The sequence below is a fragment of the Salminus brasiliensis genome, chromosome 11 (assembly GCF_030463535.1).
Source record: "Salminus brasiliensis chromosome 11, fSalBra1.hap2, whole genome shotgun sequence".
Lineage (NCBI taxonomy): Eukaryota > Metazoa > Chordata > Actinopteri > Characiformes > Bryconidae > Salminus > Salminus brasiliensis.
The window spans coordinates 18,791,421-18,806,690 of NC_132888.1; the positions used below are offsets into that span (position 1 = coordinate 18,791,421).

Genomic DNA, 15,270 nt, shown 5'->3' on the forward strand with positions numbered 1-15,270 from the left:
CTTGAGTTAACAAGGAAATGAATTTGTAACATCTTCCCGTTAATGAAGTTTTAAACAGATCCCGTCTGTCGATCTTGAGTGATTCGCCTTTTAAAATGACGGGAATCATTCTGGTTCTTGTTTCTGCGCCAAAGCAAGCTTTCACGCTTTGTTCACACTGTAGGCCGGATTCTTTCCTAAGTGTACAGATCTCACGTTACAAAAACCAAATCGGATTGTATTGTCAAACTGGTGAACTGGGCCATTGCCTTAGTGACAACACCTAGTCAAATCTGGCAGCATACAGGAGCTTAGATGTTGAAGTGTACTGTTAATTAACAACTATAAATAGCTAACAGAAGCACCGGCTCTGCACTTTTTATCAACAGGACAAAACAGGACAGTACTTTATTCTGACCTGTTCAGCAGATTATGTCAGCTTATAAGCCAATAGGCTTTCCCAATGATATTCAGCTTCCAATCTTTACTGAAGGTAAATGGTAAATGGTGTCTCAAAGCATTATTGATTCTCTTACCAGATAGTGGTGCTGTCCTCTCGGGGTCCTCTCAGCACACTTAACAGGCTAAAGGAACTGAAGCCGACAGGTTAGGTTAGCTTATAGCCTAAGACTCACCTAGTACCTGCTTATTAGACTGGCTTTCCTGCAGCACATGGCGTAACCCCCAGTTTCCCCACCAAATGGTCCCTCAGCTTCCTCACATGGATGCTGTAGCAACACTTCATCCAATTGACCCTTCTCTGGTTGGCCTAGCATTAGCTTTCAGCCTTTTTTTTAGCCTTGCCATATTCTCTCAAAGTAGCCTTCGCTAGTGGGCTGGAGGTATGTAATATTAGGGGGATGTAACAAGTCAAGAAACAAGTCAACAAGTCAAGTTCCATAACAGTTTAGGGTTTTGGAATTGTCTCTAAAAGCTACAGCTCTTTCTTTTCAGGGTTTGAGGGTTACAGTGTGTTGGTTCCATGTACTGAACCCTTATTATTCACCTATGCCAAGATAATCAGAGTTTCCCATTCTAGAATAGCTTTAGAATTGAAAGTACAGATGGGAAGGGAGTGCAGGGTGTGATCAGTCAATGATGGATGTTGGAAAGGGTTTAGATTAGTCCAAGTGCATGTTGGGAGTGTGTTCAGTAATATGACTGCCTCAGGGAAAAAGCTGTTGCAGAGTCTCACGGTGGAGGAACAGATGCCCCAGTACCTTTTGCCAGATGGCAGGAGTAGTGTAGAGTCCATGAGCGGGTTGGGAGGGGTCGGCCACAATGCTTGTTGCCTCACGGATACAGAGCTTTCTGAAAGGTGGTGCTGATGGTGGTTAGAGAGACCCAGATGAGCTTCTAAGCTATCTTCGCAATCCCCTGTAAGTTTGTAAGCTAGAAATGGAACATGCTCCACCACTATCCACCAGAAACACAAAAAATCCCATCTGTCTGGTTAAACTGAACAGCATGCCTTACGTGGCTTATTCAGATATTACCAAAACATTGCATTTGAGATGGTCAACATGGCCGTATTGACCTATGATGACAAAGCAATGTAGCAACCTCTCTGATTCTTTCAAGAATGATTCCCAAATGATTGAATCATTCCCAAATGATTGAATCATTCCCAAATGATTGAATCATTCCTAAATGATTCTCACTGGATTTGGGTGCATGTTTGCTTTCCAGCGGTTACAAACATGCAATGAGGTATTTGGATTAATTGCCTTATTGCAATAGAAAGTCAGATGATGCCTCTGCTTCAAACATGGCAATGTAAATCATCAGAGCAAGGATATTAACAAATCTTCCCAGAATGCATATCAGTAATATCTCTGAGTGGTGGGACTCTTAGCAGTGTGAAGGAATATCCTCCTCCATGGATCGTCATTTGTGTTCGTGATCGTCCCTTTAAGCTACAGTCAGCTGTCTCCTTGTTGCCTAGGAACTAAAAGCATCAGCAGCTACCTAAGAAGTTCAATTGCATCAGTGCATGATCTACACAGCTGCAGCTTGCAGGGATTGTTCGTGGTGGCTTTCTCCAAACCAGCTGCTTTTACTCCCCTCTGTTTTCAGCACTGTATGAATATGCTCTCCTATTCCCCATTTGTATTGATCTCATTCCCAATAGTCAGGTTTTCAAACATGAGATTTTAGTAATCTACTGAAATATGCTCTGAAGTCTGAGTCCTGACTTTGGAAGGTATGAGTGAACCTGCATATTCATAACAGGGGTCTGAAGACTATGTCAGGCTCACTTATGGAATGGGATGGGCTGAAAGGTAGAAGGAAGGTCTGTTGGTGTATCAGGCCTAATGGGGCCGTAAAAGATTAGGTATCTATTTGCTCTGAGCAATTTTACGGTTTTGGTAAATGTGCCATAAAAGGCACTCAGAATATTAAGTTGCTCTTTGATGTAGAAATAGTAACCTTGATTGGGGTGAAAAAATGTGCAGAAGCAGTTTTACAAGCATATGCACAACCCTGTTATTGTGCCTCAGAATGAAACTGGCTGATCTCTCTTTAACAGTGAGTTTATGGGCGGGGTTACATCACCATGACAGATCTCAGAAGCCATATAGCATAACATGGCATACCATGTGTTTGTAGCACCATAACAAGAATATTGTAATTATTTATTTTAGTAATTATTCCTGAGTCCTACTGGTTAGCTAGCTGAAGCGATGGTGGCTGGTAAGCTGGGTAAGCTCACCTTTAACAGTGAGTTTGTAAAACAAATTGTACAGAATTCCAGCAAAAAACTTTTTAGCTGTATTACTTTTAGTGTTCTGACTCTACTGACACTCATCTCTCTGTCCTAATTGTTCTGGAATTCTGTACATTGCTGTAAATATCTGGATTGGACATACAGTTTTCGCATGCCAACAGATTCTCTTTTGAACATTTTCTATAGTACTGAAGGGGATGCAAACATTTAAGTGCCCTTCTAATGTCACAATGATACAAACACTATTAACACCCAAGCAACCACATGGGGTACCCCAGCAACCACCTGACCACCACCTAGCAATGCCATCTTAAGCACATTGCACTACAATAGTAACTTCCAACAAACTACCAAACAACCTCATAGCAACCACCTGGGATACCAGTGCAACCACTTAGAAAAAAAAAATCAGTTTCACCCTAGTGATCACATAGCAACAGCCTGCCACTTAACCTGCACAACCTTCTGGAAGTATAGTTTGCCTTCTCCCCGTTTTGCTGCAGAGTTCAACATGGACCCAGTTCTTTTCTATGCTCTCAACCACCAGAACTTGCTCAGTTTTATGTCTGACCACAGAGTGTTCATGACAGCGTCTACAGCAACATCTGTCACAGAGTCGATGAGTGAAGCACCTGAATTGCTGCAATATCTCCATGCAGCATGTATACAGTGACCGACTGACAGTCCCTTATCTTCCAGCTGCAATAATCCATGAATAATGACTTCATTAAAGCCATTGTTGCTGCTGTCAGCTCAGCTGGAAAATGGGATTTAACAGCATTACGTGCAGCCCAGTTTAATGCGAGGCACCGTGGAGCACAATTCTCAAGCTTGCATTAAACATTTACTTCTGCGCACAGCGCTCCCATCCAGCCCTGCTGTGCCATGCTGTCGGAGATGCATAATGTAATCGGATGTGTGTCACCCATTCCATTGACAAATGCATATTTAAAATATTTCAATACATGTAGTAGCGTCAGTGCCACCTGAGTGTCTGTCCTTCTAGGCAACATAATAACCGCACAGGTGTCAGCCAGGAGCAAGAGACACGTAACAGGCTTTCCTGCCGTGACCGTTTCCCACGGTCTGTGCTGGAAAGTGTCGTGCAGTACTCTGTACATACTGTAGGCCTGTGTATTGGCAAGAACTTGCCGATACTATACGTATCACGATACAGGGGTTACAATTTAATATATTGCGATACTGTGAGCAGAACACTACTATCAAACACTACTGGGAGTAGGGCTGGGCATTAAAACGCAAAAATGCATAATATGTATGATTGGTTATTTTTTGCATAATCAGTTCTGATCCATAATCTATAGCTGAAAACTAAAAGAAGTGGTTCATGTGGTGCCCTGCATTAAGAGGTGGCTACGATACCACTCATCATTTTCATGAAGAGCATGAAGAGGACATCCACCCTCAATATCAGCAACCTAAAAAAATGCATGCTGAGGCTCATTTATGCTCAACGTTAAATGCGGATACGGACGGATCGTTCTGTCGGTACTCCGCATTCACTTTGTCCGTTTTTGAGCACAATCTCTGAAAGTTTGCGAATGGAATATGGAGCAGTACTACTGGAAATGGTGGGGCAGTGTAGCCAGTAATTCATGCGAAACTATTAGACTCTATTATGTTATTTATATATATATATATATATATAATATAATATAATATAATATAAGTATGTAGCTACATAATCCCGACCTCCTTTACAATGGCCAAAACTGCTTGACTCTGAACTGCCCTCTAGTGGATGTATTGGTTAGTATGCATGTGGCGGTTATAATGTTTATTTTCATAAGTAAATGGAGTTATACGAGCCTTTAAGGTGTCAAGAATTAGCATGCGAAGGCAGGGCTAAGTGAGGAGCAATCAGGGGAGAAAGCAGCCATGGCTTTTCTACATTAGATGTTACCATGGCGACCACTGGGAGAGTCATCATTTGTGAGGTCGCTGCCCACTGTTACGCAATAGAGGGGAAAACCCTATTTCTAGTTCAACATTACTTTGCTGAGTTACAGAAAAGTGTAGGTTATTGCCTTAAAATGTTTTTCACTAGACAAATCTCTTTTACCCAAATATTACAAGGAGTATTATTGTGAAAATGTTTGTGGATAAAAAAATAGATTTTAGAATTATTATTTATTTTTAGAGTTTAAAATTCAAACTATTCCACTATCCCACAGGAAGAAACACACAGCAGTATGGCATCACACAGTGGGAGTGTGTGGTGTTTCAGGAGAGATTTATATCAGAATTGTATCAGATTCATTATTTTTCCCTCTGATATCCAATCCAGCGTTTTCTGCTGGTATTAGCCTGATAGAGTATAGCCATTGATACTGATATGTCCTCTCTAATTGCATTACATCTAGTTATGCTCTTATGGACTCCCATGGATATGAGTGTGGTAATCTCCCCTCAGAGCTTCATTTGGGCCTCGTTTTTAAATGGAACATGCAGTGTATGTATTGTCGCCCACTCCTAACTGGAATACTGCAAAACTGACTGATTCCCATGACAATAAGTAAACAGGACAGGAAATCCACAGGACAATAAATACACATAACACTAGCTAGACAGGGCTCAGTTTCCCCAACGCATTTTAGTCTTCACTGGTAGACACTGGAGACAGTGTTTAGTGTGATGCTCGCTCGACTCTTGAGGAATCATCAAAGCCCCCCTCAGAAATTCCTACTTACGGCTTTCAGGCTTTCTTCTCAAGGCACAAACAACGTGAACACCTTGAAGAAATGCTTTTTGTGTTTACTACTGACATTTTTGCTGTTAGTCCAACAAAATAATGAGCATTATGTGAAAATTATTTGAAAAAAAGATATTGTCATGCCTCATCTAAGAACCTTGTATCTCCAAAATAGCAACTTTAGAGTATGAGAAAAAACCTTCTTAACCCTTAACGTGAGTCACTGCTAGCATTTCTATTGGTCCATTCATCAAGAAATTCTCAAATAATATAAATATTTCAAATTCAGATTTCAAAGTGAAAAAAGGAGATACAAAAATGGAGTGTTTTGTGTGACAGCAATGATGATTTGGTATATATTTTATTGTGTATGAATGTCATTATAAACATAGTAGTGTTCATGCTGTGTCTGCTGAGTAACTAAAATATAACCAGTAGGGTTGCTGCCGTAGACCAGTTACTATATAATACTAGGGAATATAAATGAATGGTTATCATACTGTGTACATGTGCTTAATACTGGTGTTGAAGAATAATATTTTGTTGTTCAATACCAGTATCTTACTATTTTTATAAATATTTTATAAGGTTTTATAAACCAGTTAATCGATTAATGGAGGAAATAATCAGAAGATTAATCTATGATGTAAAGAATCATTAGCAAGATATATAAATACACTTCACATACACTTCCATTATAAAATAGATTTTCTGTCTATAGTAAAGCATTTGTTCAATCAAAAACCCTCAGTTTTTATTACTTTAAGAGTCACTATAGCTGATGATGATAGCGATTATAATACAGTATAACGAATTGTGTGATACCATGTACCATTTTCTAAGACAGTTATAATACCATTGAAATCTCATACCATTGCAACCCTAAACCAGCGTTTTTCTGTTGACACATCCTCAGCTCAGAAAGTTGGGGCTCACTGAAAAATCCTGCTGGTAAATCTGATATTGTGGTGGCAAAAACCATGTTTCCAACACGACTACAAGGCAGCATTAGTGGTAAACAGATTTTGGGAAACCCAGCGCAAGACTACAAAACTATACATACTGTGCATAGCATCAAAATAAATGTACAAGAAAGTACAGTAAATACCTGTGATCTGTTATTTTCTACTGTTGCCTGGACTACCCAATTGATGCCGGAACTGCAGTATTTGCTGAACTTCGGGCAGCTGTAATCAGGACCAACTCACAGTATGTTTTTTTTCATGTCGCTCCCACCTCTGTCGTTTATTTGCCTGTCCACCTCCAGCCACATTTGTGGAGTCCAGACAGCCAGTCACATCCCACCGACTCACGCTGCGGGATTTACTCTGATATCTGGTCCTTTGCTTTAATTACTTTTTTTTAAGTACAAGGAGAGAAAGCCGCCAGGATTAATTAGACAGCCTGGGACTCTGTTTGGAACTGTTGACAGTTGGACTACTACTGACAGACCCAACTGACGCGGCTTCACTCCACACAGCTCTTTGCACTCCCAGAGAAACTTATCAGTTGAAGAATGACTAATTAAAAGCGTTTGTGGTTGCCCTGTCAGGATTAATTAGGAGCTGTTGAGCTTTCCCACATGGTTTTGAGGCTGATGTTATCTGTGACGTTTGCCATAATAACGATAAAATGTCTGGCTTTCTTCTGCAGGTGAAGCAGATTATGGAGGAAGCGGTCACCAAGAAGTTTGTGCACGAGGACAGTAGCCACGTCATCGCTCTGTGCAGTGAGTAGAAACTGAAATCTCCAGCTTCCATTCATCTGCTGTCTGCTGGATAGATGCTAACTCAATAGAAAACAACCATATAAGCTAATAGGGGCCCGAAATGTAACAAAGTACATCTCTTGACGTCATCCTGGACGAGGCTTGCACAAAACTCGAGTTTATGAATGCGCCAGTGAAGAGCAGTCTGAAGGACAGCATTAGGGAAAGTCCCCAAAGAGAATTGACTCTGGGTGACTTGGTGGTGCCAGGGCTTTGGAATGAAGCCAGCAGAGAAAGGCTGAAGCGTTCAGTGCTGTTGACCGGGAGTGTGTGACTCATCCCGCTGCCCTCCAGTGGCATAGAGGCAGGCAGATGCAGATGAGGTCATAATATGTCAGTTGCCACAGACTGGACTCTTTGCTGTGTGCCATGCACTCCCTAAACAAACTGTCCTCTGTCTGAAGACAGTGTGTGAGGATTTAGAATGACTGCTGACCAGTAATAGTGCCAAGACTGCTGTTTTGGGTGGATGCAACAAATTAGTGGGTGGGCTAGGTTTTACAGGAAAAAAGATTAATTATTGTGTAAGGCAGATAGGGTTAAGTGTCTTGCTCAAATGCCAAACAGTGGCAGCTTAGAAGACTGGGTATTAAACCCATAACCCTGTGATCAGTAACACTGCACTCTAACAGTGGCAGCTTTCTGGGCCGAGTATCAAACCCACAACCCTGTCATTAGTAAAACAACTTAGTAGTCTGGGTATCTAACCCACAACCCTGTGATCAGTAACAGTGCACTCGAACAGTGGCAGCTTAACAGATCTGGTTATCAAGCCCACAATCCTGTGATCAGTAACCAGGTACTTTAACAGCAGCAGCTTAACAGTGGTATCGAAACAACAACCCTGGGATCAGTAACACAGCACTTTTAACAGTGGCAGCTTAGTAGACCTGAGTATTGAGTGCACAACCCTGTGATCAGTAACTCAATGCTCTAACAGTGGCAGTTTATCAGACCTGGGTATAGAACCCACAGCCCTGTGACCAATACCATAGCCCTCTGAACAGTGCCATCTTTCTGGACCAGGTTTCAAAACCACAACCATGTGATCAGTAACAGTGCACTCTAAAGGTGGCACTTTAGCAGACCCAGGTATTAAACCCACAACCCTGTGATTAATAACACAGCACTCTAACAGCTTAGTGGATCTGAGTATTGAGTGTAATCAGCAACCCAGCGCCCCAACAGGGGCAGCTAGGCGGGCCAGGGTATTAAACCCACAGCCCTGTGACCAATACCACAGCACTAGTATCAGTGTGCTAGTAAAAGTTAGCAGACCTTTGTGTAGAGCCCACAACCGTGTAATCAGTAACCCAGTACTCTAACAGCAGCAGCTAAGTGGATCAGGTATCAAACCCACAACATTGTGAGCAGTAAGCCAGCACTATAGGTCAAACCCTGTGATCAATAACAACAACAGCGCTCTAACAGAGACAGCTTAATGGACCGAATGAAACTTGTGCCCCAAGGGCTGTTCCTTCACTCCCCTACCCCCACTTCCTCCCGGTCCTAGGGATCAAGCCACCTTTCGGTCCCAAGCCCACTTCTCTATCCTCTGACCTTTAGGCCACAGCTTATGCACACTTACAATGCATGTCATTTGAGAGCTATATGACTTTTTATTAATACTGTTTTATTAATACTTAATATCAGCTGACGGTATCTGCAAAGCTGTTTGTTCTTACTATACTACACCCTTATGTTTAACCACTTCTGGGCTGTTTATTAAGTCTCCATGGTGCAGCCAGCGATGCTCTGAGGTAGATGCAGTTATTAATGTGGGCAGGTCTGCTGGCATTTTCCCTGAACTGTCTTTAAACTAATAAGCCAAAGATTTCCAATAAGATTGCTCTAAATGAAAGGTGTTGAATTGAACTGTCAGTCTTGAGGTGGACCGTGCTCTAAAATACACCATTTACTCAATACGTCGCCATCGGACACATGACCTTTCAGATCTCTGCTCAGCTGCTCTTTTAGCGCCCTCAGCATCGTGTTCAGACGGCTGCGATTGGTGTCCGCACTCACGGTGACTGTGTAAGCAGTGCTCCCGAGCTAAAAACCCAATCAATGACGGATTATCACACGTTTTATTTCACTGCCACTACAATAATGAGCACATTTTCATTTCTGCCCTCCTTCTCATTAAGTCTGGATTGGGGGTCATTCTGTTCAATGAGGTGACATTTGCCATGTAAGCACTACAGTACTGGCTATTCGGAGCTCTTTCAATCACTGTTCTCTGCTAGCTTTGAGAAGTGAGTTGCTTCTCATTCATCTCCTGTCAATTTGATTTTCCCACTTGTCACTTGCAGACTTCCCTTTATCTTTCATTCATGGAAAAGCATTGGTGCATCTCGGTGAGCAACAGGGACGTCTTTGGAATTACTTGGGAGAACTGGAAGAACTGGGAAGAAGCTTGTGTTTGCCTTTGCAAGCAGAGGCATCCTGGAGCTCTAGAGCTCCATCACTGCAGAACATATGCATTACGTCCATCTAGGACAGGAAATAAAAGCAAAGATATGGCAGGATGCTGCGATTGTGTGCTGTGTCCCATGTGTTTGGGTGCGGGGGAGAGTCGTGACGGCGAGGGGGTGTTGGGTGCTGAAGCGCGCTATCTGAGCTACCAGTTGGTCTGTATGTGCGTGTGTGTGTGTGTGTGTGTGTGTGTGTGTGTGTGTGGGAGAGGCGGCTATTGGAGCACTGCCAGCCGCAGCCAGCACGACCGAAACAGAAAGCGGCTCCCTTTTATTACAGGTTACAGCCAAACACTACGGATTCCCCCGCACACACACACACACACAGGACTCACGCAAATGACCCCACCACCACACAGCAATTAAACATACATTTTTGAAAAGCTGATGAAAAGGAATCTTGCCTAAGCAACAGTGGATAATGATACCAGTCAAGATGGAGGAGACTGAGGGAGGTCGCAAAAAAGTTGTTGAGGCTGAACGTGACGGGGAGTTGGGTCTCACAGTCTCAAAGTTTGTTTGTGGTGCTCGAACAAAGTGTACAAAATACCATATTGCCTGTATATCCTAATGCAGGGGTACATATTTTGGCTGCAGTGCCATGCTGTTTATTAAATTGATCAAACTTAGCATCTCAGATGCAATACTGCAGATCTGAACGTACTGCATGTCTGGAATACATGCAGAGATTCTAGCTTTGTCTCATTTGTCCCCTATAACTTTTTTTAAAGCTTCCCCCAGAGTAGTCATGCCACTCACTTGTTCACATTTGGCACATTAATTCAGTGGAATTGGACCTTTCAGTGTGCTACCAGGTTTTCAGTCACTACATGAAAGACCAAGAATGCTGTCTTTATTGTTGGATGCACAGTGACTGTTTCTGGGTAAATGTGTGTAGAATTCATTCAAAATAAGGCCTTATTTTGTATGTTTCATTTACATCTACTCATTCAAGCAATTATCCTATCAGCCAATGATGTGGCAGCAGTGCAGTGCATAAAATTATGTAGATATGGACCAGCAGTTTCAGGTAATGGGGTAGAATATGTTCTCCGTAATGTCTAGAACTGCTCAGGAGTTTGTGATCCTGGGATTTTCAGCACAATAGTCTCTAGAATGCTCATTATCAGAGCAGACAGAAACACCTCATCAGTGAGAGACGTCAACAGAGAATGGCCAGACTGGTTTGAGCTGACCTACAGCTGGCTGCAGTAGCTCAGATGACCACTCTGTACAGTTGTGGTGAGCAGAAAAGCATCTCGGAGCACATAACAACACTTCCAACCTTGAAGCAGATGGCTTACAACTGCAGAGGACCATGCTGAGTTCCAAGCCAAGCACAGAAAGCAGAGGCCGCAGTGGGCTCAGGCTAACCAAAACCAGCTTGTTGAAGACACACAGATGTCTGGTCAGATTAATTTCTGCTAAGGAACAGAGATGGTAGCGTCAGAATTTGGTGCCAATAGCACAAATCCATGGAAACAACCTGTGTCAGCAATCCAGGTTGATGAAGGTGGTGCAGGGGTGTGGAGGATTTTGTTTTGGCACATTTTGAACAATTTGAGCCTGTTTAAACCTATTTATCTATTTTGAGACTATTTGAGTACCGTTGCTGACCATGTGCATCCCTTCATGGTCACTATGTACCCATAAATTTACCCATCTTCTAACAGCTACTTCTAGCATGATGGTGCACCATGTCACAAAGCAAAAGTAGTCTCAAACTGGTTTCATGAACGTTCATGAAGTTCAGTGTTAATTAGAGACCTTGTCAGTCACTGGATCTGAATCCAATAGAACACCTTTGAGATGTGGTAGAAAGGGAGATGTGCAGTATGAAAGTGCTCCTGAGAAATTGTGTGATGCAATCATGTGAACATGGACCAGAATCTCAAAGACATGTATGTCCCCAACATTTTGTGGAATCCATGTCAGGAAGAAGCAAAGAGAGGACCTAGGCAATATTAGTGTAGTATGGTGTTCTTAATAAAATGCTCAGTGAGTGTATATTTCTATTCCTAATATGTTTGCTTGTTCAATAAGGTTATTTATGAAGCCAATAAAATCAATATCTCCAAAGGTTTTGTCACCTTTTTTACCTACCAGTGTTATTAAATCAGAACAGTGGGTTAAAAGACTTGACCTATTAACTGAGAAGAGTAAGTGAAAGGGTTCAAAACACATTGCTGATTGGACTGCACTATTTTGACCAGAATTGACTGCATGTGTTGGATCACATGATGGCCTTGATGGCTCATCCAAGCATCCACAGAAACACTCATATGGAACGTCTGAGGTTTCTCAGGATGTTCACTGTTGCATTCTGTATACTTTGAGATTCCACTTGTGCAAAGATCAATATTACAACAACTGTACTCAGCTGATGTAGCACTGGCTCAAAACAGACTCCTACACGTTGTCCATTATCTTCTTCTGCACGCTCGCTGGCCTTGCTTTGGATGTGTGTATTTTGAGGTGGTCCTGTGGCATCATGTGCTTCTTGGAACCTGCTGCCTACTCTAGAGCAGAGTACACACTGTACTGCCATCCCTATGCCTCTGGTCCATTAGCCACAATAGGGTCTGTTAATAGCTGCTCCCCTGCTACTGATACTGTGCCTGCTTGTTTGGCAACCTCACAGCGATGTACGTGTGTGTGTGGGGGGGTTAATGTTGAGGGGGTTAGTGCTGTGAAAGTGCTTGATTGTTCCAGGAATGTTTAATGATTGTCTAAACCTGGTGGCCTTAGGCTGAGAACAGGAGAAATGACCTCCTTTATTTGTGTTCACTTCTTTAATTCATGAGTCCAAAGAACTATTTCATATGTAATTAGTTATGATAGAGGAAGTGTCATCAGATTTTGAAAGGGGTTTGATGCTAATTCCCCAAAAGGCCACACATAGACCAGATAGACCAAAGGGGTGAAAGAAAAAAGTGATAGGTTTTACAATACTTTATAGATTCTATCGACTCTATCGATTCTCATAAACACAGTAATGAGTTCTAATTAGTGGTTTACATGTAAAGATTGATGGTAGACAGCAGCTCATTTTGTGTTGTGTTTAACCTCTTAAACAGGCTATGGACTGTTGGTCCTACGTTATTACAGACTTCTATTACCAATGAATAGCCCCACCAGTTTGTACAAAGTCCCTGTAGTTACTGACTTATGAGCTGCTTTAAGGGGTTAAATCCCAGACCGCTAGATAGCAGTGTGATACTCAGGCTACAGATCCCACTGATCTGATTGCATAAAAAGTCAAACCTTTTGATGTACATTACGGTGTGCTTCTATTCTCATAGCCCTATGTGGATATATTTGGGATTAGTTTTACATGGGGAAGTGGGGTACTGTAATAATTACCACAGTCTCTCATGTTGGGCTTGGGGTGATTTTAGTCCTGTCCTGTCTTTTTACAGACTGTGTGCTCTCAGTAATTCCAGATTCCAGCGCCTATTACCTTCTGTTAAACGAGCCATAAAAATGACCTCAGGTTATATTAATCTACTGCGAATCAACATGTGGATAAATATTCTGTCACATCCAACGGAAAAGTATTTTTCAGTTTTTCCTCAGGTATGGAGGAGCTTGAAGAGGCGTTTAGTTTCACTGTGTATGGCACTCATATCTTGGGTCCTTGTCACATTCTTTACCTACCAGTGTTAGTAAATGAGAACCAGTTAAAAGACTTTAATCTAGACCAATTAACCTAGAAGAGTAGGTGAAAGGGTTAAAAACACATTGCTGATTGGCCTGCACTATTGTAACCAGAATTGACTGCATTTGTTGGATAATGTGATGGCCTTGACTTATCTAAGCATCCACAGAAACACTCATATGGAACTCGTCATTCTGTATACTTTGAGATTCCACTTCTGTACTCAGATGATGTATTGTACAGCACTGAGGCAACTTCGGGTCTGAGGCAAACCTCAGGTTTAGCACAGTGTACAATGTTCAAATCCAGAAGACAATCCAAAGACTTCTCAGGAGAGTGACAGTTCTGTGTAGTGTAGCCGATAGCCGATAGCCTACATGTGTGTTATGAATGTCATCGTAACTGTAAGTGGGTTATAAGATTGGTTAGGTTTTTGTGGAGGTGATGGCAGCGTGTAAATCGAGTAGCCACTCCCGACTCCCGTCATTAATGCTGTGATTTCTTACCCAGTATGAACCATCCTGTAGTAAAATGACATTACTCCATGTACAAGTAATCCTGTCCTAGTAGGGCTTCACAGTTTTCCTAAAACGTGATTTAAAAAAATCGCAGTATATCAACTTGCTTACAGTACTGCAGTATTTAGAATCGTAACCCCTGTATTGTGATCCGTGTCTTATTGCCAGGCTCTTACCTCAGTCCTCACAGACCAGCCTTAATAGATCAGCATTACACAACGGGCACAGCACTCAATAGCAATAACAACACAGCCATGTCTACAAGCAGGTTTTGATTGTATTACCAAACATTGAACCATGAGATCAATTCAAACAGAACATCTGTATATCTGCAAAGTACAGATCCGGAACTAAAAAATGTAAAATCTACATGCATGGCAGATTCGTCCTGGGTTAAAAAGCATGGGTCTCAGGGGTAACAACATTTCCAGGTTAACCAGCTCATCTTAAATAGGGCTTAAAACTGAAAGAAGTTTTACTGTGTTGTTGTTTGTGCTGTAGACATTTCTCCAATCTACTGTACACTGCCACACAAACCGTGGGCTGTATCCTGAGGTCAGCTGGCTCGCACTGTGCTTCAGTAGCCCACAGATGGATTATGGTGAGAACTTATTCTGGTTCTCACAAATCAATAAGCCATTGTTCCGAAAGCAGGGGAGCGTGGGGGGTGATGTCAGAGATCATCTGGAATGGGTGGGAGTGCAATTACCATTTAAATGTGTAGCACAGCTTAAAACGTATCTGACTGTACGGGGCCTTCAGAGCTGTGCGCCCTTCATTTGGAGCTTATTAATGAGTAATGTGGATGTAATTATTTATCATCTCTGTTGATTATTGGTTTGGTTGTGTTCTGCAGTAATTGTCCATGGGTTGCTGCTATTGATGACAGGGTTGTGGGTTCGACACCTGGGCTCAGCAAGCTGCCACTGTTGGGCCCTTGAGCAAGGCCTTTCACCCTCTCTGCTCCCCATGCACTGGAGTTGAAAACTCACCACTCTGGGTTTGTGTGTGCTCACTGCCTCTAGTTCACTAGTGTGTGTCGATATCACGATACAGGGATGGCGATTAAATATATTCCGATACTGTGAGCAAGACACTATATTTCATGATATAGTTTTTTTTTTTTATCAGATCATGGTATAAAAAGCACCATCATATTGTTGCTGTCCAATTAAAAACATGCATCTCCAAAATGGTGAGTTTACAGGAGAAGGCAAAAATGTAAAAATAGAGCATTTCTATTGGTCTTTTCATCCATAAGTATTCACACAATGTACAGAGCAGCTACTGGTTCCAAATGAGGAAACGAATAATGGACAAAAATGGAGCATCATGATTTTCTTTGGACAGCATTGATATGTATTATGCAAACAGAACAGTGGGATCTGAAGAGTGCAACACTGCTATCTAGCAGTCGAGGTATAAACACCAC

The 15,270-nt window shown here is 42.1% G+C and overlaps 1 protein-coding gene across 3 annotated transcripts in view; it reads left to right on the plus strand.

The window, feature by feature from the left end:
- Positions 1 to 15,270, plus strand: part of sgsm2 (small G protein signaling modulator 2) — a 62,841-nt gene that overhangs the window by 2,780 nt on the left and 44,791 nt on the right. For all 3 annotated transcript variants that reach the window (XM_072692077.1, XM_072692076.1, XM_072692078.1), the window contains exon 2: positions 7,074 to 7,149. In XM_072692077.1, coding sequence (XP_072548178.1) covers positions 7,074 to 7,149 — 76 coding nt within the window. The remainder of the gene's footprint in view (positions 1 to 7,073; positions 7,150 to 15,270) is intronic.